At 44.2% G+C, this 24,921-nt stretch overlaps 3 protein-coding genes across 3 annotated transcripts; 1 reads left to right on the top strand and 2 right to left on the bottom strand.

Moving 5' to 3' along the window:
• Nucleotides 1-12,445: 12,445 nt before the first annotated feature.
• LOC117844523 (uncharacterized) lies at nt 12,446-15,953 on the bottom strand. Its single transcript, XM_034725220.2, has 7 exons — nt 15,390-15,953; nt 15,057-15,116; nt 14,539-14,787; nt 14,144-14,220; nt 13,456-13,532; nt 13,238-13,370; nt 12,446-13,148 (listed from the first exon to the last, which is right to left on the bottom strand). The coding sequence occupies exons 1-7, from the start codon at nt 15,826-15,828 to the stop codon at nt 12,993-12,995; spliced, it is 1,191 nt and encodes a 396-aa protein (XP_034581111.1). The 5' UTR covers nt 15,829-15,953; the 3' UTR covers nt 12,446-12,992.
• Nucleotides 15,954-18,582: 2,629 nt separating this feature from the next.
• LOC117844532 (large ribosomal subunit protein uL15y) lies at nt 18,583-19,232 on the bottom strand. Its single transcript, XM_034725232.2, has one exon. The coding sequence runs from the start codon at nt 19,158-19,160 to the stop codon at nt 18,723-18,725; it is 438 nt and encodes a 145-aa protein (XP_034581123.1). The 5' UTR covers nt 19,161-19,232; the 3' UTR covers nt 18,583-18,722.
• Nucleotides 19,233-20,449: 1,217 nt separating this feature from the next.
• Nucleotides 20,450-24,223, top strand: LOC117844507 (phosphoglycerate kinase, cytosolic). The gene is made up of 7 exons (XM_034725205.2): nt 20,450-20,609; nt 20,698-20,898; nt 22,231-22,308; nt 22,396-22,656; nt 23,019-23,336; nt 23,520-23,678; nt 23,772-24,223. The coding sequence occupies exons 2-7, from the start codon at nt 20,704-20,706 to the stop codon at nt 23,967-23,969; spliced, it is 1,209 nt and encodes a 402-aa protein (XP_034581096.1). The 5' UTR covers nt 20,450-20,609; nt 20,698-20,703; the 3' UTR covers nt 23,970-24,223.
• The last annotated feature ends 698 nt before the right edge of the window (nt 24,224-24,921 follow it).

Genomic DNA, 24,921 nt, shown 5'->3' with positions numbered 1-24,921 from the left:
TTCAATGTACTTCTTATATTATGTATGTGCTGCTTAAAACATCGCCCAATACGTGAATGAAGGCATAGTGAGCTGACTTTTGTGGCCACACTAGGACATCAAGCAGTTCTCTTATCATTTAGGTGGTGATTTCGCTCATACCAGGTAGACCACCCTGACGGCGAGCACGTCGGTGCAGTCGTGCACCAAGTGCATGAGGTGGTGCTCTCGAAGATGAGGTAGAGGATGTCGATGGGCGTGCTTGCATTGACCAGCTATGCATGGTGGATTTTGGTCAACGTTGCCATCGATCCGTTTCTACTACCTTAGATCTTGCCGTATATGAAATCATAGACGCAGTAGCAGATGGCTAACAGGACCGGTTTCGAATAATTTGAATTCAAACACAAATACCGAAGCAAACTAGGTCTCCTTAGAATAGAAAAGGCAACATGAACTCAAGAACATAAAATGAATACAAGAACAAATTCAATGTGCACAATGTTTTTTTTGACCGACGAGGAGCCCCAACGAAATAGGCCTAAGTCGAAGCCTTGCTTAGGGTCTGGTTGTTTGAGCTTTTCTGAAAAGATGTTGCTGGCTTTTTGCTTCTGAAAAGCTAACACTGGCTTTTAAAACATGTGTTTAGCTTTCTGAGCTCAAAAAGCTACGAAAAGCTCATAAAAATGAACTTTCCAGCTTTTCATATAAACTCAGCTTTTCTTCCAGCTTTTCGGAAGCTACGCGAGAAGTTCACTGTTTGTTTTGAGCTTCTAGCTTTTCACGCTGAGAAGCTGCCAGGAAGCTCAAACAAACAGGATCTTAGTCACTCCACTCCATATCAAAAACGAAAAGGTATGAAAATGTTGGATGCGACAGATAATAAATACTATGACAGGTGCCTTCAATTCTTTTAACTTTCTATGGATCACCAGCCACAACATTATTTCAATTCCATTATTCCATCCAGACAACTATAAGATCACACAAATGCAACCTACTTCCTCCGTTCATTTATCTCCATCGCCTGAGCGTTTTCCTTTTTTCCATTAGTCTCCATCATATTAGCTTCTCATCCTGGTTTTCTCGGTAGCGCGGGCGCATGACGCCTCATTTCATTTGCGGAGTCGTTACTATGCTACTCCTTCCATTATCTCTTATACGTATCCGACGTTTCCTCTATTTGCCCATCGACTAGACTCTTTCGTTACCGCGACACCGCGCCATCAAGTCCCCAAGCCATTGTCGAGCCTCAGCGCCATAGTGGCATCTTGAGCCATGGATGGTCAGGTCAGCCCTTTTGACGAGAAGATTGTTCTTGGTGTGAACTAGGCACCGGATTCATGCGACAAAGAAGAAGATGATCAGCAGGAATCACCCGTGGTAGAGAAGCTTGTTCGTGGTGTGAACTGGGCGCCGAATTCATGCGACGAAGGAGACGTGGCTGAATGTGGCGGAACCGCCCAACTTAAGCTGGTTTAAGTGCGCCTAATTGCTATCGGAACAGCAATTATCCGAAACGCACCTAAAACAGCATAAGTCCGGTAGTCCGTCGAGGGTCCCTAGGACTCCTCGAAGGATCCACGACGTGTCTCATAGCCATACATCAGGATAATATCCGCGATGGGATAATATCAACAAATATTACATTTTTAAAGACATAACAAAGGTACGATATATTACAACCATAGTTTGAAACAACTTAATCATGCAGATCAGTGTGGTTCTAAGAATTTAAAACCAGTCTGAAAGAAAAACAAACATTTAAGTTTCATTCTAGAGTATCATGAGACTCATAAGATACCCTAGGTCTTCGGGGCTTCCTCTTCGGTGAGTCCCTGCTGGCTTTCTGAAAACAACAACAAGGGATCCCCTGAGTACGAAGTACTCAGCAAGTCTTACCCGTCTAACCAATATAATAGCTTTCTTTGGAAGTGTATGCTTAGCGTTTTGGTGTACTTGGCTAATGCAATTTTTGCCGAAAAGCTTACTACAAGTGATACCTTAGTTTTATCTTTCATTTGGGTTAAGTTATTACCTAACCATTCTAAATGATAACAGAAGTAAAAGCAACCACAGCTGTTAAGTCATACATTACTTGACAACAGGAGATTTTATATCGCATGAGTTGATACTACGATGCTCAACAGTGATCAAGTGCATTCATAACCGAGAATTGCGGCGATCCGGATCTAATTACATCCTGCAGGAGAGTACCCCGATCACCAGCATTATACGACTGTTCCGGTCGTATCTCACAACCTCTCGATTAGCAAAGTCAATGATTAGGAATACAACTACCCGGACCCAGGGATGCACCCCCACATGGGACCCCACGTCTGGCCTGATCTCCATGTGAGTTTCAGGCTACACCCCTGCCAATCTCCAGCACGTCAAATGCGGGTACGAAGCATTCCTGATCATAGAATTTACTAACCTACTGGGCTTTACTGGTCCCATACCCAGTAAGTGATCAGATGTTATCACTTGATCAGCGGTTAAGACACGAATCGGACCTTAACCAGATTAATCTAGCAGACAGAACTACATCTCTAGCTTCTGTCCGTATTCATATTCCAGACTATCCTTCATAAGCAACATGTATGACTTAAGAGTTTTCCTTAAGGTTGGTAACCCAATCATGTAAGCAAGTAAGCAATTCTAGACTTGGGTAGTTTCTAGGATTTGAACAAGTGGCAAAGATGTCCTTAAATCAAGGCATGATCATACACAAGAATAGGTTTCATCCAACTCCTAGACTTAGTGCATGCAATAAACAAATAACCTATAACTAGTCACATGAAATAACGACTCTTAAAATAGATAGGTATAAATGCACCGGGGCTTGCCTGGGAGCAACAAGGTTAGTTCTTCGGAAAACTTGTTTATTGAAAGAGGCACTGCGAATGCTGTCCATCTCCAGCTGAAATCCATGAATTCCCACTCCAGGAGTTGTGACGTCTACGATTTAGTATATGCAAGGGTTAGAGATGCAAACTTTTGAATACAAGACTATACAACTTTCCTTCATGATAAATTTGCAAGCCAACAAGGACTAGACAATTTATCATGATAAAGTTGCAAGCCAACACACAAAAACCCGAAAAGATTAGCCCACCATTCTATTCCCTTTACTAAACCTACCTTAGACCTTTTTATTTATTTTTAAAAGCATTATAATAATTTTCTAATCTCAAAAACCTAATTCCTATGAATTAATAATGATTTGTGGATAATAAAGCATTTTTCAAATTTTTATACATTTAATAAAGTTTAAGCATTTATTTAAATACCTTAGATAAAAAGGCATTAAATAAATACCTAAATTTTTATTATTTTTCCTAGGGTTTAAGAATTTTAATGCATAAAGGAAAATAAAACAATCCTAATAAAATTGGTTTCACTAAGTTTGGGTACTTCTAGAATTTCCTGGAATTTTAAATGGTGAAAACCCTATTTAATTTATTTATCTAATAAAAGAAAACCTAAAGTTTAAATAAAACCCCCGGCCCAAACTTTTTCTCACCCGTCTTGCTTCTACCCACTATCACTTCCACCTATGGCCCACCCGGCCTCCTACTTTTTCCCTCTTTTCTTCACTAACGCGTGGGGCCCACGGCCCAACTTTCTCCTTCTCAACCATTCGCTGGCCCACTCTTTTCTTTCTTCTATTTCCTCTTGGGCCGCACGGCTCGGTTCCTTCCGAATGAAAAATGGCCCACCTGCTCTCTCTCTTTCTTCTTCGAAGGTCACCGGTCCAACAAGCGCCCACTCCTTTTTTTCTATGCTGCGCGGGCCAGCTGGGCCGGCGTTTTTCCCTTGGCCCATGACGGCGACTGGCTCTTATCCTTTTGCGCCTGCCCCCTCCTCCTAGCGGCTAACACGCGGGCCTCCTTGGTCAGGGGCATCTTCCTCCCCTGGCCAAGAACAGAGGCGCGCCGGACCGGTGGGGGCTCGCCGGCTGGCGGCTCGCCGGCGACGGGGTCGGGCCGGGGAAGAACCCCCAGGCCGCGACACTCCCGTGGGCGGCGTCGGCGCTCCGGGAGGTGGCCGGAGATGGCCCCTCCACGGCGGCGGCGGCTTGACCGGCTGCCGGCCGTGGCTTCACCAGATGACAGCACAACCGGGTCCTTGACCTCCCCCTATGGCTCCTATCCGACCCCGCAGCGCGAATAGGATCCACAAATTGAAGAAAAAAGGACGGCACAGGAAGCTCACCGGCGGATGGTGGTGGCGGCGGGCGGACCAGTATGGCGACGCTTACTGGCTTGCCGACAGGGAGGTGAACTTCGGTTGGGTTGGGGGTGTCATAGAGGGGTTATGGAAGCTGCTTGATGGGTGAAACGGGAGGGGAGACAACGGCGTGGGTGAAATGGCCGGCGGCGGCACTGATTTGCTTGAGCTCTGCTTCTGCCGATGTAACACGGCCGGTGAAAAGGATAAGCGCGGGAAAGCAACGTCGTGCTCTTCCATCGCGCATGCGTGCCACCTCAACAACTTGAACGCCTGCGGACGTGGCCGTCGTTTTGGCCGGTCATGCGCGAGAGCCGGCGGCGGCACGACTCTGTCGATCTGATCTTTCTGTTCTTTTTCCTTTCTTCCAAACCGACACGTTCACGCCTCGATTGCTCGAAATATTTCATCTCAACTCATAGAACTCCTTTAAGAAAACTTGTAGAGTAATCCGAGCACTTTAATTGATAGATGGGCCTCTACTCGAGATGAGCACCCTAACACCGAGTTTTTGGAGCTCCAAGTTACTGTCAGGTTGTACAGTTACTGAATTTTTGCGATTCAGTTCGACAGTCTTCAACTGTGATTGTTTACTCTTCTTGAGCACCAATTTCCGTAGTCCAACTGTATTCCATATAGGCCAACAACTCCTTATTTGTGTTCTACAACTAATAAGGATTCCATTTTGCACCAGAAACCATATAGCCTTTGCACTGAAGTTTCCTGAAAATTGCTCCAAATATTGCTAGTTAACACTGTTTCAGACTTAGATTTTACGCAGCTCGAGAATTGGCCGAAATAGCTAGAGTGCTGACTTTGAGCTTTGATTTAAATTTGATTCTTTCGCTATCTCTGAGCAACAACACCTTATTAAACATGTCCAAGGATCATACTTCACCGCTGTCTAGTCGCCTTTGCTCACTTACTTGAAAAATTGGGCAGAATTCGGTTTCAAACATAGATACTCGTCATGTTTTCTAGACTTAAACTTAATTCGGCAAGGAGCTCGAAATCTGCTCAATTGCTGAATTTTGGTTCCAATTTGAATTCAAACCTTCCACTTTCTCTGGACAACAACTATTCATTTACCTTCTCCATAATCCATATTACACTAATGTCCAAAAACATCTGCTCACTTTTTAAAGAAATTTCTCCAGAAATTGGTTCTAAAGGCAGGTACTCAATATCATTTTCAGACTTAACCAATTTCCAGCAAGGTCGCTTATTGTGACAAAGTGCCAACTTTAGGCCTCCATTTGAAATGGTTCCCTCTGTTATTCCTGATCCACAACACCCAAATTTTGGAGTCCAAAGTTCATACTTCAATATGGTATAGTTGTCCTGATTTACTTATTTGAGAAATTTGTCAGAACTCAATTCCCAAAATGGACTCTGAGCTGTTTTTCTGATTTCTTGTTTTCGGACGGTGAATAGTAAACGTTGCTTTTCATTTCCTTCTCTAATTTCCTTTGAGCGTTTAGGATCAAATATTATTCCAAATTTTTGACCCTTAAGTTCTAATCATCTTTACACTTCCACTCTATATTTTCGCCAAATTTTTCTGAATTTCAAATTCAAAATTCAAATTTCGGCCAAATTTGACCCGAATTTGATTTTCGGTCAATTCCTTTTTCTTTTCTTCTCGAATCGCTTCCAATTCTTCAAAGTCACTTTGATGACTAAAAATGGCGGGTGTTACACTGAAGGAGATGAACCTGATGTCGTTGTTGATGCCCTACTGGAGCTGGCTTGCACTAAGGTTAGCAAATTTCAATCTGACAAGGAGAGGGACAAGTTTTCTAAGTTGTTACTCCCTGTCTACCTTCCTCGGTTGTATGGAGATGATGAACAGGATGTCAATGATGCCACGGTAACTTTGTTTTGGATCGCAGAAAAATCTGACATGTACGGCAACAATCTTTCTTTGATCAATTTTAGTGTCTGTTAAGTGGTGCTATTGGATGCTGTAATTTTAGTATTCTTACTTTGATCAATTTTAGTGCTTGTTATGTGATGATGAACAGTGCAAACAAGTTTAAATTGAGATTAACAGATCAATGCAAAGTCTTATGATAAATTCGACAATACAAGTATGAAGTCTAATTCCTAAACCTGATCTGACAATGCAACTCCATCCTAATTCTATCCAGCCTAAAACAATTCTAAGTATCGACGAATCGCATGGCTTGATTATGAAGCTGCAAAGGGTACTTCAAAGTAATGGGAAGACATCCTTGCAGCTCCAGGGTCTTCTTCTTCATGTGAGGGATTTTGTAGTGCTGGCTGCCATTATGCTTCGTGATCTCCATCATGCAATCCTATTGGGTTAGGAAAATTCAGTTCAATCTATCCACTGGGTAGTTCTAATATGCCTCATCAACCTTTTGAACAATTTCTTTAATGTTGTTTGGTGTACCTTTCTCAAACAATGCTTGGATTGCTGCAAAAAATTCAAGATCCAAGACGTTCAAATTAGGTAAGTTAGGAGGTTGGCATGTTAGACTAATGTCCCAACCATCAGCTTCGGCGGTTTGCACAAACGCTGGATCATCTACGTTGATGTGGGTCCTTGCATTGTCTTGTTGGATGAAGATTGGCATCCCTCTTTCTTCCGATGACCACTTTGCCTTCAATGATGGTAGAACTTTGTTCACCAAAAAGTCTCGACTAACATCCTTTGTTACCGACACCATTGCCTTATTTACAGGGGCACCTCTCTCCCTATTTGGACTCTTTCTTTTTGCTGGTTCTATCTTGACAAAAGGAAAAATCCCTATTTTACCATCAAATGTGCAATTTTTATTTGCATCATATCTAGGTCTTGTAACCATAGCTAGAAACATGACCTTTTCTATGAAATTCTTACTTTTAACAGTACGTTGTGGTCTTTCCTCATTATTGGCCAGATAATATTTCTGGTTCTTACATGTCCTATAGAACCATTTTTCGTCAATGTAAACAACATTGTACATGGGTTTGAAAGATAAGCCATTCATCATGGACAAACAATATTTTACCTGAGCTTTTTTGTTCTCATCGGTTAAACTAAACTTAAGGTTATTAGTGTGACGACGAAAGTAGCCTTCTTTGAACGATTGTAAAGAGTGCTTTTCTTCACTCCTAAAGCATTAGCGAGGTCTTAAAAGGTTGCCCGCTGCTTGAGAGGGATGTTTTTCATGGATTCCAAATCAATTTCTACTCGTTTCTTACCACAATTCTTAGAATACTTGTTCACAATTCCTTGTATGCCACCGTCTTGACTATTTTTCCAAATAGCCTGTACAACTCTTAAAGGGACACCAAATTTTTTAGCAACTGATTTTGAAACTCCACGGCAAAGAATAGGTGGATCAGTTTTTGACAATAAGTTAATTTATATGGCGATCTTTAGATCATCCGGATAGTACTTCCTCCTTTTGTCATCGGAACCTAAAAATTGTATGAAAACAGTCACTAAAGCTTGTATGGAACAACACTGAAACATGTATGACAAATCAACTTAATGTAGTTCACTGCAACTCTAGTGCACTTCACTGAAACTCTATTACAGTTCACTGAAAAAGCAGACTAAATAACCGTACCTGAAGCTTGCACACCATCGGCTGAAGGTTCAGGTAACTGCACTCCATCAACATCACCTTCATAAACTCTATTGCAGTTTATTGAAACAAATGTAGGAACATAATCAATTTACTAAATGATGCAGGGCATCACCTGATCCTTCATCTTCATCAGCAGCCCCTGAAGCCACGTGGTCACCATCTCTAGGACCAGTTATTGCAAGATCTCCAGCACCAGTTACTGAATTTTGCAGGGTATGGACATCTACTTCCACATCTGTTTCTTCATGCTCATCACCTATGACATGAAACACATATATAGAAAATTAAAGATGGTAAACAGAAGGAAGCACCTAGCACATCGAAGATCATGATTAACCGATCACCTTGGTATCCTTCATCCCAAACCATATCATAATCAAGTTCATGATCAGGGCCATCCCACTCCGCTATACCATCCCAATCTATGGGCACGACTAATTCTGGTGGCTCTTCATTTAAGTCGATCTCTAATCCGAGCATTGGTTTTATTCAATCTCTAAATCGGAGACAGAGAGAGATGGAAGGATGCCAGCCATGACCGGCTTATATAGAACATGGCACACCGAGGAAAAAGAAAGACAATAGCGGCAAAAGAAATTTGGCTACAAAATTTGAATGCAGAGCAAAAAATTGGAGGCATGGAGGCCAATTTTTTCATCGCGGGTGGGCTAACGAAAGAAGAAAGAGAAAGAAAGAGATGGGCGGCCGATGGAGGACGCGGCAAAAAGAAAAAAGAAGAAGGAAACGTGATCTGTTAGCGCAGTAACGACATTTGGAGCGCGGTTAGCGGCAGATTTATCGGTAAATCAACTGACGCCGGCACAGTAAAATAAAGCTCCGGATTTATTGTCAATCGGGACTCATTGCTCACGATATTGGACACCGTGCCCGAGCCAAATGCGACGGAGACTAATGAACGGAGGGAGTATTACATGGTAGCATTATTGCTCCCTGCTTGCAATGCCCGGCCTTCCACCGTCGGTCCAGGCGGTGAGCACGGCGGCGGGTAGCAGAAGGGGCACTTGGCCACGCACTCGCTGTGGGTGAAGTAGCATGGGGGCTCCGGCTGCTCCAGCACGCAGCAATGGCAGGGCTCGCCTTCCACGCACTGCAACCCTTTGTACACGCACATCACCAGCTCTATCTTGCTCTCATCATTCACCGGCGAGGTAGAGCTGCTGGCCGCGCTCAAAGAACTAGGGCATGGGGTGGTGAGGTGACTGTCGTTTCTTAGGTAGCTCTTCTCCGTTCCACCTCCATCCTTGAGCGCCGGTGAGCGACCTGGAAATTTCGATGTGTTTTGTGTTCATTGTTAGTGCGATGAGAGGAAACAAGAAGGTTTAATTTTGTACATGTACTTACAGTGCACGCACAGCGCGAAGCATCCAAAGAGCAAAATAAGAAAGGCAGTCATCGCACACGCTCTGCTGCCACCATGGCTACTCCTCATATTGGATCTTGGTTTTCCTAAAGCTCTATGAATGTCTGAATGGAGTGGAGCTTTTGGATCTTTATATATATAGATCTTCAAATATAATTTGGGAGGTATGCTGACGAACTTCTAAGATAAATGATGCGGACAACGGAGAAGTTAAACGTGTGTGGATGCACAATATATTGTCAATCTTAAAGATATGTTATATGATTATTAGTAGAATAATATATTAGATATGTTATATATAATATGTATAATGATATATTAATGTACTGTACCTACATTAATTGTTTTGGAGATTGAAAGATTGGAAATGTTAAGCAACAATCCAGAGATTGTTGTTGGCATCATTTCACAAATGTGCACTCAGTTTATTACTGGAAAGTAACAGCCGTGAGACAGGTTTCGAATTCGTGATGTAAACACAAGCCACATCTTTACTTTTTTTGTTCGCTTTCTTTAAGAAAACCAAGCCAGATCTTCCAAGCTAATTTCAAAGCACCAAGGTCGTTCAGCAGAGAAGAGATAATGGCCGGGCCAATAATGGCCGGGCCAGATTCATTCATCAAGATCGACTGCCGGACGGCATTGTGCACAAGTTAGTTCAGTTGATGTAATAATAACTAGCTAGAATACCGTCTGAATCTGCCACGCTCATTCACACATGTACAGAAATCGGTTAAAAACCGAGAGCCATTGAGATAGCAAAAGCATGCAAGTTCCTGGACAAAATATTTTAGTTCAAGACTACTGTCAGCTATATGAAGATGAACACTGCTATTTTCAAAACAAATACTAGCAAATAACATGGGGAAAATTAAACGATGCCAGATGCATTCAACTTCCCCATTCTTTTGCACCATTACACTATTATTTTTAGTACATTTCAACGATTTTAAAGTAACTAGCTAGTATAAGGTACCATTGATTGATACATGCAGCGACGACTGTCCTTCCTCCGCCATTTCATCTGGGCAGCGGGGGTCACAGGTAGGGCAGTTGGCCTTGCATTCGTCGAGTGTACAGTAACACTGTGGCTCCGGTTGCTGCAGCTGGCAGCAATGGCACGGTTGGCCGACCACACATTCCATACCCTTGTAGGTGCAAAACACCAGTGTTATCTTGCTCTCATGCATCATCATCCAACAATGAGGTAGAGTTGACGGCGGCACCAGCATGGGTCAGTAAGAGGGTAGTAGCTCCGTCTTCTACCTCCATCCTTGATGAGCAACGGAGAATGCCGACCTGACATTTAACATTTATTAATAATGCGATATATACTACTCCATCCGTTCCAAAATGTAGGTCGTTTGGCTTTTCTACATACATAGATTTTGTTATATATCTAGGCATAATCCTATATCTAGGTGTATAGTAAAATCTATATATCTAGAAAAGCCTAAACGACCTACATTTTGTAACGAAGGAGACAATACTACATGAATGTGGAAAGAATGTGGTTTTGTGTATGTACTTACACTCCACTCCCAGTGTAAGGCATTCAAAGAGGAAAAGGAGTAAGAGGATCATCATACACACTCCATTGCCGCTCATATTCTACCTCTAGCAACACCGGAACTGTGTGTGACAGTGTGAGAATAAGATTAGACATATGGAGTGGGCTCGCGCCTGGGTATATTTATAAGAGGCTCGAATATATTTTATGTGACATGCTGAACTTGAGATGCATTGGACGGTAACTGAAAAAAAAAAGATTACATGTTTTATTAGGAGACATGACAACTGGACATTGCAATATATGTTGTATATCTTCAAGATATGGTATATGTAAGGTGTATAAAAAAATATAACTGGAAAAAAAAGATGGCACGTTTTATTAGGGGCCGCGACAAATGGACATTGCAAGATACGTTGTATATCTTGGAGATATGGTATATGCAGTGTGTAAAAAAAAACTCAGTAGCGCGGTGCATACGCTGTCGGCATGCAGCTGCATTCTGCGAGCAGGTGACAGATGTCATGGATGGCCATTAGTTATATTCATGCTGTTAAATTTATCAACAATCAAATTCCATGAACATTATTATTATTATTATTATTATTATTATTATTATTATTATTATTATTATTATTATTATTATTATGTCGTCACAACCAGAGCATGCATATTAAATTAAGCACAACTCCAAAATTAGTCCGAATAAAAAGCTAAACGGCAGGTTACCGACTGTGTTTAGCGTTTATAATAACATTAATACCAATTCAAAACAATGGCAAAACCGCAAACTAAAACTAACAATGCCAGGTAGCATATTCTTCCATTTCTCATTTTTCGCGCATCAGTACAGTATTATCGATCATTCCCGCTCCACCCGCCGTTCTGACAGATTTTATTAGGACCACGATCTTATTATTAACAATTAGTTTAAGGTAGCATTGGCTACCGTATGCCACGAACGATGCCCTCCCGCCGTCGTCTCAGGTGGGCTGTCAGGGTAGCAATCCAGGCAGGTGACCAGGCACTCGGCCTTGGAGCACCAGCACCGTGGCTCCGGCAGGTCAAGCTGGCAGCAGTTAGCAGGTGTCGCCGTCCGCGCACCGCACCCCCGTGTAGGCGCACATCGTTATCTTCTTCTTCCTCTCATCTGACGATGAGATCGCACTAGCACCAGGAGATGATGTGCCCGCGTAGCTCTTCGGCTCTTCGTCTTCCTTGATCAGAGGATGACGACCTGAGAACACACGTCCTGCGTTCATCAGCAGTGCGATGGTAGCGAGCATGGTGCCATGAACAGGAAGGCTCTGTAGACGTATGAACTTATAGTTTGCACGCAGTGCGAGGCATCCAAAGATCACAAGGAGCAAGATGGCGGTCGCGTACACGGTACACCGTGCCACCACCACCACCACTGGCACCTCTCATGGTGATCTTGGTTCCTTTAACCCTTGCTCGATTAGCGTTTGTACTTCGTTAGTCAGATAATCAGATTGGACATGCACATTCAACTATACTTGGGTCATGAGATATAGATGCAGATGAAGCTTAGAGATGCATCGGATAATTAAACGGGGAATATGCAACGTATGATCTATCTTCGAGATATGTGCTATATAATTTGGAGAATAATTAAAGAATTAATTGTAGTGGCGTAGATATGCATGATCTTTCGAGATATGCTGTATAATTTGGAGAATCAGCAATTAGTTGTGGTGGAATCTGCAAGCAGATGGCACATGTCATGGATTCTCATCAATAACACGAATGGCCAACCAGCCAGATACTGTACGTACATTAATTGTTTTTATCAGATTGCACAATCATAAAATGTGTTTGCAACAATCCAGAGAACAGAGTGCCGTTGGCTTCCTTTGACAAATGCACCCCTCTGTTTGTATCTGGAAGGAAAAATCCTGGCTGCTGTTGTTTCTCCGCTTCGTTGTTCACCAATTTCTAATCCTACCTATATTCATATACATTCATCAAGAATCAATATGTCATATGTACATTTATTATATCTGCCACATACTAATCACATGTTAAAATGGGCTTGGGTGGGTTCCTTCAAATCTCCAGCGTATCAGTTGATCTCGTTGGCCCCTCAGATGCTTTGGCCTCCTTAACCCACCTCGAGGGTTGTACGCCTTGCTTTCAATAGCACTGTGTTGTTTCTACGCGGACCGACCTTTCCTGTGAGGCTATCAAGGAACGAAATTGCAACAGCATCTTGAGTAATCTGACGAGGAAACCTTGGTTAACAGGAACACACGATCAATTTGTCGCATTATCTGTCAGAGGCAATGGTTTCTTCTATCCTTCTGATTACGACGCTGAGGCTGTGTCCATCTTCCAGAGCTTTGACCACTGCTCTATGCGCTTTCTTGTGCCACTTCAAAAGGTTGTAAGATTGCATGACTGACCAACGAGCTCGGTTCGCCATCTGATAAGCAATAGATAAGTGCTAAACATTAATTGGCCGTATATGTTCATTCAGAACTAGGTAAGAGATAACAGCAGAGTAATACAAACCTGTGCAACAGAAGGCGGTGGGTTCAGTAGAAGACACAAACTCCTGAACAGATTCTCATCATTTTCTCCACCTTCTGCCTCCCCATAAACAAGTGCTTCAGCAGCAATTCCGGCAAACAGAATCATGGAGTACCTGCAATTTTACTCCCGTAGGAAAAGTCAAATGCTGCCCAAGAACTCCAAGTACCAACATTCAAATATACGATTAGTTTATGTACCTGTCAAATGCCGTACTTGATAGATGCCCGTCAGCAAGTTCTTTTTCCATCTTTTCATCCCAGAACTGAGTCCCTGCCTGCAGAGGTATGGAAGCACCACGAGAGCATTACAACATTTGAGAACTGTATGAAGGGCATAAGGCGAGTAGGTGACAAAGGCAAAAGGGAATGGCAGCATAGCTGAGTTCAGAAGAAAAAGGAATGCACAACATGTGTACAATCAAAAGCAAGAAAAACTAATTATGTACTACAAGTAATAAGGCGAGCTATATAAATACAAGAGATGCCAAAATGTCACCTCAAATCTCATAGCATAACATCACATTTTTTTAAGAATAATATCAAGCTTTATTCAGAAAAAGATACAAAACATTATATATCACAATTTTCAATAATAGCTGCTTCTGTTTTTAATCATCTGATAGATACAAATGTGACACAGACAGAGAGTAAAAGAACAATGTTAATGGTAAATTACTAGTTGTCAGAACTTTCATAACACACTGCAGATTACAAATTTCGCAGAACAGGAAAGGCCTCTTGCAAAAATTCATATTAAGGCCCAGCCCTGAAAAGGTGCAGTTGAGTTTTGAAGTGACAGAAGTTACACTGTGTCACTGGATAATAGACAGAAAACATCAAGCACAACAGATAGATAGCCAAGTACTAAAATTAACAATAGGTGTACCTGGCCCTGAATGCCCATTCGCAATGCCACAAATGGATCCAAAATGACTCCTCGTATCGGGCAACCCATTAGATAGGCTACACATAAGTTCAATTTAGTAAGGAACATTGCCAAAATAGAATCTCAGAAGTCAGATAAATCACAAATTACACACTGGAAAACTTGTAAAGTGAAAACTACTACTCCCTCCGTCCCAAATTATAGGTCGTTTTGGCTTTTCTAGATGCATAGACATTATTATGTATCTAGACATAGGGTATATCTAAGTGCATAATAAAGTCTAGGAATCTAAAAAAGCCAAAACGACCTATAATTTGGGACGGAGGGAGTACCATATAAGGGATGCCAATTAGGAGAAATGGGAAAACAAAAAGGCAGGAAAAGTTTAGCCATACCAGTAAGAAGATGGCCTGCTTCATGTACAAGTATTCGGCGCTTGTATGGAGGCCAGAAAGATGAGATTTGCGCGAGACAAGTACCACCAAGGAAGATTGCATCAGTTGTTGCTAACGCCAATACAGCGCCCAATTTAGGCCGTAGATCAATCCCTTGAGTTAGCAGAAAAGATACACCTCCAAGAAATCCAATGAGAACATATGGAGAGCTTCCTGATAGACCCCATTTCTTTGGTGCAAGCTTTTCAGCTGAAGAAATTAATGAATAAAAAGATTAGACTTCTATACCATCATGATGATAAGTCACAATAGATGAGCTAAAGCTCCTGTGAAACAAGTATCAGCCAGTAGAGTTTTCCAAATTTGGGGGGGGGGGGGGGGGGGGGGGGGGGTGGAGTGTTTGCAGTATGAGTATAAATATGAACATTCTGCCATGTTGTAACTGTTAACCCAATGCACGCAATCTTTGAGTGAAAGATGATACAGTAGAAGAGAGGGGATACTGTCTCAATCCTCACCTTCCAACCCTGTCATCTCCTTCAAAACTGATGGTGTCACTTCTCTTGGTCCTTCTAGAACTGCAGCATATGAAATGCAATGGCAGTCTGAATGAGATGGCAGCATCTATAGAACACTGTAAACGTTAACTGATAAACCATAAGCCAAATTCAGATTGGCTATTCCTTCAAGGCTTCAACCATACAAGTCAGTACACCAATCAAATCACTAATTGTCAAATCCTGCACATCCATTTCAGTGCTCTATTTCACAAACAACTAGAAACTGAACTAAGTTCAACGCCAAGTTCCAATTGTGAAGGCAATTAGCAATTGCGTCAAGTCCCAACTCACCGATGTTCTTGTACTTGCCGAAGTTGGCGAGTACCCCACGGTCAACGAGGAACTGGTAGGCCCGGCCGACGAGGCGCATGTCGTCGGCGTCGATGCAGGCGTCGAGCACCTCCCAGTTCCGACCCGGCGGCACGGGCACCGCGACGACCTGCGTCGCGGCGGTTCCCGCCGCCGCAGCAGCCGCGGGCTCCACGGACTGCAGGAAGCGGAGCGCGCGGGAGAGGTCCTTCCTCCTGACGGCGTCCTCGAACTCCCGCCACTCCTTCACGGCGCCCGCCTCGTCCTCGAACTCGCGCCACTCCTTGACGGAGCCCGCCCGGAGGCTGGGCCCGCGGCGCGGGGGCAAGCACGAGGAGCGGAGGGAGCGCTTGGGGAAGGAGGAGGAGCGGGCGGAGGCCGAGGCGAGGGGCAAGTGGGGAGAAGCCGTCGGCGACGCCATTGGTGCGGTCGCGGAGGTAAGCAAGGAGGTGGGGTTGGGCGCTCGACGTGGCGTCGTCCAGCGCCGGAGGAGGAGGACGCCTCTGGTTCAGTTGGGCCGGATCCTGCTGTGTTGTCGTTCTCGTTGAATGCTTTAGGCCTGGTGAGTTGGAGGATAGTGAAGTTGGAGCTTACTACCTTTTCAGTTCCAGCTCACTCCGTAGTGTCACTGTATGAAACCCAGGAAATTCACTTCCCGATTCAGGCTTCTTTCACATGAACTTTTCAAATCCCCGTCGCTAACGATTTAAATTGAGAAGATTGCAAATGATGCGGTGGACAGGACGGGCACCGATTGCCAGCACCACATATCATCGAACTATTCCATCATGAGGAAAACAGTAAAGACAGGGTCGAATCAGGGAGTTGAACTCTGCTTGCGAACAGAGCAAATTTCGCAGCTCCGATGCAACATGCTTCGAGCAAATGCCGAACTATTCGGACCAAGCAAGAATCAGAAATTCACGCACCAAGGCACCAGCATCCGATGCAACAATAGAATGGTCAACGTGCCACGAAATCTTGTGGCACCACCAGCCTGGCGAAAGAACCGTTTGATTCTGCCATAGCAATTCTCGTTGGCTAACAGCAAGCCAAAAGGACTTTGACTTGAGCCAAGTTCATCCTTCATCTTTCAAATTGATCAATTTAATCCCTCAACTTTCATTTTTATCAAACTCGTTCTTGTTCAGATGTGGTACTCCATACTAGCAGGAGACTAATGTAAAAGGTCCCTTTTGCCCTGGGCTCCTCCTTCCCCTCCACAATTTCCACTTGCTCGTCTTGATGGACTGGACTCTCACGTACCAGCGCATCATGCCGGTCACCCTCCCTCCTGCCACTGGCTCAGCCGACTTCTCCACTCCCGCTGCAGTTTCTTCTGCAACTCCGTGAACAACACCATCGTCAGCAGGATCCTCTTAGCAGCCTCCAGTGGCAGCGTGCTTCTCGGCGTCGATGACGGTCTCGACTTCTATCAGCTCCTGCAGTGCTGTTGTGTCTCGCTCTCCTCCCCCTGTTGTTCGGTGGTTTCAGATTTTGCTGACATGTTGTGCATAGACATTGCAATGGCAGCTCTGCATCTTAAAATTGATGCTGCAGCTGTGTCACCGTTTGGACTCCCCTCCATGTCATGATCTTCTTGATGGTTGCCGGTCTGAACTTAGTAAATATAATTGCTTGATCTCTGGGATCGGGAGCAAGGATTATATATAATAATACTACAGGGTAGTAGCTAGCTCCTAGATAGATGCGCTTGCGTGCATGTCGGACGTTTCAGATCATGGAACGATGGAAGCTAGTGTTGAGATTGAAGTCTGCATGCATGGTACACGAAGAGGATCAATCAAGCTGTCTGGATTTAATATCGACAAGTGCACTTGAGGAGAGGAGGAAGAAACTATGGGCAAAAATGACTTTTCTTATTAGTCTCGTGCCATCATGGAGCACCATATTAGTACAAGGATAAGTTTGATAAAAAATGAAAATTAAGAGACTAGATTGGTCGTTCTGAAAGTTAAAGGACGATCTGAAAGTTAAAGGACGAGCTCAGGAAAAAAGAAAAACGTGTATTTTACCAAAGGAAAACATCAACGAAGCCCTCTCGTAAATTGCAGAACCAGGGTCCACGACTCACCAAAATTTAGAGCAATGCTAACAAACCATGATTGACACAGCTCACCACCAATGTTTTCAGAGTACATATGCCTCAGCTGAAAAGGTTATCCAATCCAAATTCCAAATAACCATGGTCACTGTAGATTTTCCCCTATGGTCATGACATAAACAGCCCACAGTTACAAAAGCAGAAAAAAGGAGAACTTTCATAGCAGACGTGCCTCATCTATGACTCTGCGGCATAATAAAGAAGCACCATCATAACTAAGAAAGCATTGTATGAAACAGCCAATGTGAAACAATTTGCAAATGGAAAGCTGTCTCGAGCATACATGATCGAGAAAATACAGGAAAGAAGAATTTCTGAAAATAACAACATAAACAGCGGCACGATCAACACAGCTCACAACCACCCAAGTCTTTCAGAGTGGATGAGCCTCAGCTAAACAGACTTTATCCAACCAAAAAAAAGAAAATGGATCACCCAAGAATTTCTGATTATCATGACGCAAACACATGGATCACCAAAGAATTTATGATTATCATGACGCAAACAACCCACAGAGTGCCAAAGCAGAAAATTGAACAACTTCATGAATGAATATGCCTCATCTATGGCCACAGGCCCACAGCATAATCAAAAAGCAACATCAAAAAATATGGCGCATCATATGAAACAACTTGTAGGAAGCAAATTACAAATGCAACAGCACAAGATGGCATCATATGAACAACTTGTGGGAAACAAATTATAAATGACATGCCATCTTGAAACATGATGCACCATAAACAGACGTGCACCAAAGAATTCACAATCCAGCAGATCATCCACAACTTATGGATGCTAGAACACACTAGCAAGAACTAGGAGCTAGGGCTCAAAACAACTTATGAGGTGCCATAAACAGACTGAAAACGTTAGCTCTTTTCCTTGGGACGTCAAGGTTGCAGAACAAAACATTGCCTACCCAATATTACAGACTTAGACGTATCAAACAAATGACAAGATTAACATCGTTCAATCAGCAGTACGACACTGAAATTAATCACGGCTAGCAGTAAGAGATCTCAAGCAATGATATATCACAAACATCTCAAGGAAATGAACTGGCATCCGTTATAAGTGCACAAAACCGGGGTTTCATAACTCATGTGACGCTGTCTCACAACGCAGGATCCACAACAAATTTAGAAGTTCTCTTAGCGCAGACAAAAAGATGAAACAAGATGTAAAAAGACCTATGCGGTGAGCACGACGGCGCCGCCGGCTGCCTTGATCTTCTTCTCCGCGACCTTGGAGATGAGCTTGGCCTTGACGACGATGGGCTTGGGCGGCAACATCCCCTTGCCGAGCACCTTGAAGTAGCCGAACTGCGTCACGTCCACCAGCGGGGCCTTGTCGCCGCCGGCCTCCGCGGCCTTGTCAGCGGGCACCATCGACCAGAGCCGCTCGACGTTGACCGACGGGCAGTAGAACTTGTTGCGGAGCTTGTGGAAGTAGCGCATGCCGACCTTGCCGAAGTAGCCCGGGTGGTACTTGTCGAAGAGGATCCGGTGGTGGTGCATGCCACCGGCGTTACCGCGACCTCCAGGGTGCTTTCGGTGCTTGCCGATGCGGCCGTGCCCCGCAGACACGTGACCGCGCTTCTTGCGGTTCTTCTTCAGGCTCGTCGTCATCTCCGCCGCTCGCCGCTCGCCGCCGCCGCCGGGTGATGGGGTTGGAGGGGAAGGAGTGGTGGGAAGAAACCCTAGGAGAGGAGAGATGTTATAAGGCGAGCGCGTGGCGTGGCTACCGTCGGATGGGGAGGTGGAGGATCTGGGACAGTTGGATTGGGTGGGCCGTGGACGGTGCTTCCTGCTAGGGTTTTTCCTTGGGCTACAAATTAGCTATATGATGGGCTGGGCCTTTTTCCGCCGAACTAGTTGGGTTTCCAGTTGGTAGGCCCGTCCCGTCTGGCCGAATGTTTTGGGCTACGTTGGCGAAGCAGCAGCCTGCTGGGACTTCTGGAACTTCAACGATGGGCTGTTAGGCTCTTGGGCCAAAGAAAAGTAAAAAAAAAGATTTAGTAGAAGATCAAAATTGCATACAATCCTTTCCTCGACGAGAAAAAAGAACAATGTTTGCAACAGTTTGTGGTGTATTTGGTTGGCATCGCGGATTGTCAAGATTATACACATGCAGAAAGTTTGTAACACGCCTAGCTTCGTGACAAAATGCCGACAAAACACACACTTTGAGCTGATTTTGATGCATGTTGCAAGCGTGAACGGATGTTTTTCTCACAACAGCAACAAACAGCTACTAGCATTCTTCGGGTTTTTGCAAAAAAAAAAAAGAATCATTCAAACACCGTACAGAGAAAAGCATGCACGGCACACTACCTGTTGTCGTGGGAATGGTACATGGCATCAGCCAAGCAAACCGGCCTCCGCCTGCCGTATCGCCTTTTCGCGATACCAAGGGTGCTCAGTCGGCAGCCACACAAACAGATGTGGTGGGCCGGCCGAGGAGTTGCTCAACATCGCCGCCGACGAACTGTGCATCGGAGAAGAAGTGTGGCTGCCGATGATCGACAGGCTCGTTTCAGCTTCCGTGGCAACGAGACTGAAGGACATGAGAATCCGATCCCACAGGCCCCCAGCGCAGCAGCTGCAGCCACACCATAACAATGGTCCCTTGTCCAGCTCGGAGCCCACGGCCGAGAACGAGAGGCCACCCGTTGCCATTTGGCCTTCTTCGCCTTCTCCAGTTCCACGCACCTTCCAGAACCTTCCTTTCCGCCGCGTCCCCCCTGGCCCCCTCTCCCGTTCCAAAACCGTCGAGTCCTCGCCGTCCATCCCCAATCCGCGGGCCCAGGAAACCCGCAGGCGCCGCGCCCGCCGCCCCCTCCTTTCCCCCGCTCCAAGACACACCTCTCTCCCACTGACGTCCGGGGCCCGCCGAACACGACCCCACGTGTCACGGGCACGCACCACCGCCCGAATATTCCGTGCCATCGCCAAACCCGCCCTCTCTATAAAGAAACGGATCACCCCCATCCGATTGGCACATCCAAAGCTCACATCACCACCACCGATCTCATCGTCGCGTTATCCTTCGCCTCGATCCGGTTCTTCCAATCCACGGTGAGTCTTCCCCGCCGGTCGTGTTGCTGCGCCCCGGATCCGTCGCCGTCGGGCTCCGAGCTCGGGTTTGATCCTCGCGGCGTTGCAGGGAGTGATGGCGACCAAGAGGAGCGTGGGCACCCTCGGGGAGGCGGATCTGAGGGGGAAGAAGGTGTTCGTGCGCGCCGACCTCAACGTGCCGCTCGACGACGCCCAGAAGATCACCGACGACACCCGCATCCGCGCATCCGTCCCCACCGTCAAGTTCCTCCTCGAGAAGGGCGCCAAGGTCATCCTCGCCAGCCACCTGGTGAGTATGCTGACGCGGCCCACATCTCCATCACGTACTGTTAACTCAAAGCTTGATTTGCATTTAAGCCAAGATGCTGGGCCGTGGAGGATTGAGTGGATGGGATGGGGTTCTGCGTGATCACAGTGCCGAGATTTGACTCTGGCTCTAGTCAATTTGGGATTTAAATCACGGTTGTGACGCAAAAGTGCTGTGCTTACGTTTATGGCAGTATAGGTGGGATTAATTTGGCGGCTCTGCGTAGGTATGGGTGTGCTATGATCTTGCGGCGAAGGCGGCCCAGTTTTAGTTTGAGATCTGTAGTTTATGTTGGCCCGCAGCGCTGCATGCCTGCAACTCTGAATCTCTGATCGACTGCCCTTGCTGTAGTTCATTTACTGTTAAAACGGTTGTTACTGTTGCAGTTAAATGCCATGAACGAGCATGCAAACAGTGCTGAGTATATTGGCATTATTTCTTTAGTGTTGTTTTCTGAGCTTGTGCTTGGCCACTATCCGGGATATAATCTAGCTAGCAGTTCTACTACCAGTATGCCTTTATATTTAAGGAAAATGATCAGCATGGTTCAACACGGATTCTAGTGCCACCATTTCGATTTCTCAATAAATCTGCATTTAAGAATTAACATCATGGATATGGAGTGTTGACCTCTCTAGATTGTTTAAGTGGATTGTTTATTCCTTGTCAAATACATGGGGTGTTATTCATCGCTGTTGCTTTCAGCTGCTGTTGCTTTCAGCTAATGCAAGTTCATTTTTCTATTGTAGATTGTTGAATGTTGGTTTAGAACCAAAATGTGCCTTTTGTGTTCTAGTTAGTTGGAACCTAACCCATTTACACAATCTATGAGCTGTTTCTGATTCGCACAAGCAGGGTTATCGTTAATTGTTTCTTTCAATTTTTTCTTCTGCTGCAAACATCATTCCATTCATTGAGATGCGAGGGGGGGGGGACAACATTTCGTTTATCAGACAGAATGATAGTATATTTGGCACCTGATACTAGATGCGCAACAAGATATTTACCAGTGATCTTGTATCCTTTGCAGTTTGAACTATTATTATAATTTCCAGCAGAATGCATTGATTTTAGGAACACAAAAACTTAAACAATTACAGTTTAGGTTAAGGAATTGTTTTTCTTTTAACTAATTCCCATAGTTGCTTATTTGAACTTGATTGAAATTAGCATGCTGCCATGCCCTCATTAAACAATCTTTGTGATTGTGATGTTTCTTATGATTAGTAACATGGCAGCAAGCATTTATGTTTAGCAAGAAGCATGATTTGTGCCTTTTCTTTTTCTGATGTAATTTGCTGCTGTTATTTCCAGGGTCGTCCAAAAGGTGTCACCCCGAAGTACAGCTTGAAGCCTCTTGTTCCACGCTTGTCTGAGCTCCTTGGAGTCGACGTATGCTGTGATCTGACATTGGGTCATTATTGTGTTTTCTGATGTCTCTGAACTAACTAATTGCTGCTCGTGTTTCTGCATAAATAGGTTGTGATGGCCAATGATTGCATTGGTGAGGAAGTTGAGAAATTGGCTGCTGCTTTGCCGGAAGGTGGAGTTCTGCTCCTTGAGAATGTTAGATTCTACAAGGAGGAAGAAAAGAATGACCCTGAGTTTGCTAAGAAGCTTGCATCTGCTGCTGACCTTTATGTAAATGACGCTTTTGGCACGGCACACAGAGCTCATGCTTCAACAGAAGGAGTTACTAAGTTTTTGAAGCCTGCTGTTGCTGGCTTCCTCATGCAGAAGGTAATAAAATCTCAGCCCTGCTGCTCATGATCTGCCTATGTTTGTTGAACCCCCCCCCCCCCCCCCCCCCATCTCCCGTGTGTAAGAGAAAAAAATTGTTTATCTCCATAATAAGGTCCTGCTTATGTAAAGTAGGAAGTGTTAAAATGTATGTACAATGTATGCTCCCTGCAGTTTCAAAATCCTGGTCTAGTAACATAGATATTTACATATAGCTTCTGAGGAAAATGCAATGAATTACTTGGATCCTTGCATTTTAAATATGTTTATTTCTTCTTCGAAAGCAATCCTTATGTACTTTTAAGAATGGAACAAGTTTTTCAGAGCAAAAGTTTGTTTGACTAATAATTTAATTATCCCAGGAACTTGATTATCTTGTTGGAGCTGTTGCCAACCCAAAGAAGCCATTTGCTGCCATTGTTGGTGGATCCAAGGTCTCGACCAAGATTGGGGTCATTGAGTCTCTGCTGGCAAAGGTTGATATCCTCATCCTTGGTGGTGGTATGATCTACACATTCTACAAGGCACAGGGATATGCTGTTGGAAAGTCTCTTGTGGAGGAAGACAAACTTGAGCTTGCAACCTCACTGATTGAAAAGGCGAAGGCAAAGGGTGTTTCTCTTCTGCTTCCCACTGATATTGTAGTAGCTGACAAGTTTGCACCTGACGCTGAGAGCAAGGTTTGTTCATTTACACATAAACACCTCCATGGCACTAACAATTATAAAGTGGAGTTTTTCTAACATTCTCGTAGCAGCTCAATGTGAATAGACGCAGCATGTTAATTTGCATGCAAGTTTCATTTGCAGCATTGTAAAGAGATTTTCATCTATCTTTGATGCTTACTTGAACGCCTTTTACAGATTGTTCCTGCCACTGCTATCCCCGATGATTGGATGGGTCTTGATGTTGGCCCTGATGCCACCAAAACCTTCAACGACGCGTTGGACAAAACCCAGACTATTATTTGGAACGGTCCGATGGGAGTGTTTGAGTTTGAGAAGTTTGCTGCAGGCACTGAGGTAATATAGTCTCGCATTACATCAATAGATTTATGGGTTCTCCCTTTTTGTTTGCTTGAACGTTTTGGTGTCTTGTGTATTTGTTTTCTTCAGGCCATTGCGAAGAAGTTGGCTGAGCTTACAACCACAAAGGGTGTCACAACCATCATCGGTGGCGGTGACTCTGTTGCTGCTGTTGAGAAGGCTGGGCTGGCTGACAAGATGAGCCACATTTCGACAGGCGGTGGTGCGAGTTTGGAGCTGTTGGAAGGCAAGACGCTCCCAGGTGTTCTTGCCCTTGACGAAGCCTAAGCTACTGGAGCTAACTCAGCTGGCTTCAGCCTGCGTGTCATTTTGTTTTGGACCATGGTGTAACATTGCAAAGTAATGGATCTATGGACTTGAGATAGGCTTGTCATCGAGTTTTGCTAGATGAGTCGTGAATAAGCTTTGACTTCCTCGCTGCTGAGTGAAGTGACCGGAATTTGAAAAATTGGAGCTAATAAACTCCCATGGATGTGTATGATATTTTATTTTGCAGTTGAGCATCTCTGTTTCTGTTGCAATATGGCTTTTTTGTGTGGTCTCATATCCATCTCCCTCGTTCTTCTGGAGTGGTAACTGCATCGACACTCCAGAATACACATAAACAAACTTGGCCCTTTCACATCTTCAGGTTCCTAAATCCATAGAAAATAAACATCTCATAAAATTTTTACAAGGCCGATATCCTATTTTATTAGTTCGTTCAACCTTCTTACGACAAACTTTGTTTGCTTTTCAATTCCACTAGCTAAGTGCCGTATTGAGCTTTACTTTTTCTTGTATAAAACATTCTCCATACATGGCCTTCTTTAAATTGAAAATTTATATTCCATGTTTTTCAAGTGTTCATTGAGCTTTAGTTTACTTTCATATTCATATTCCCTGCATAAAACATTCTCCATCCACGGCCTCGTTTAAATTGATATTTTTTATGTTCCATGTTTTTGACTTATGAAAAGAGATGTCATCATTGGACCTAATTTTCCAACTACTGGTAGTTGTCCAACCAAAAGCGAACTTCGCCACCATCTTATATTTCAGTCGACTTCGATGCTTGTCCTTTTCATGATCTGCAGCCCAAACTAATAATTGGAGCTGCCTGACCTGCAAACAAATGAGGAAAAACATTAGGGAGAAAATGATCCCTATATGCAAATCACAAAATAGATTAACGCCACTGGAGTAAAAAAAACAAACTGATGAACGATAAGTCCAAATC

This window comes from Setaria viridis, chromosome 1, assembly GCF_005286985.2.
Source record: "Setaria viridis chromosome 1, Setaria_viridis_v4.0, whole genome shotgun sequence".
NCBI classification, from domain to species: Eukaryota; Viridiplantae; Streptophyta; class Magnoliopsida; order Poales; family Poaceae; genus Setaria; species Setaria viridis.
The sequence above is the reverse complement of the archived record's forward strand: the minus strand, read 5'-3'. Positions and strand labels throughout refer to the sequence as shown.

What these genes read in the sequence shown, in the direction of transcription:
- LOC117844523 (XM_034725220.2), bottom strand. Translation starts at nt 15,828, where the DNA reads ATGGCGTCGCCGACGGCTTCTCCCCACTTGCCCCTCGCCTCGGCCTCC. An exon ending in GGAGATGACAGGGTTGGAAG is followed by an intron (nt 14,788 to 15,056) that starts GTGAGGATTGAG and finishes TAATTTCTTCAG; the next exon opens with CTGAAAAGCTTGCACCAAAG. An exon ending in TCAAGTACGGCATTTGACAG is followed by an intron (nt 13,371 to 13,455) that starts GTACATAAACTA and finishes GTAAAATTGCAG; the next exon opens with GTACTCCATGATTCTGTTTG.
- LOC117844532 (XM_034725232.2), bottom strand. Translation starts at nt 19,160, where the DNA reads ATGACGACGAGCCTGAAGAAGAACCGCAAGAAGCGCGGTCACGTGTCT.
- LOC117844507 (XM_034725205.2), top strand. Translation starts at nt 20,704, where the DNA reads ATGGCGACCAAGAGGAGCGTGGGCACCCTCGGGGAGGCGGATCTGAGG. An exon ending in CTGAGCTCCTTGGAGTCGAC is followed by an intron (nt 22,309 to 22,395) that starts GTATGCTGTGAT and finishes CTGCATAAATAG; the next exon opens with GTTGTGATGGCCAATGATTG. An exon ending in AGTTTGCTGCAGGCACTGAG is followed by an intron (nt 23,679 to 23,771) that starts GTAATATAGTCT and finishes TGTTTTCTTCAG; the next exon opens with GCCATTGCGAAGAAGTTGGC.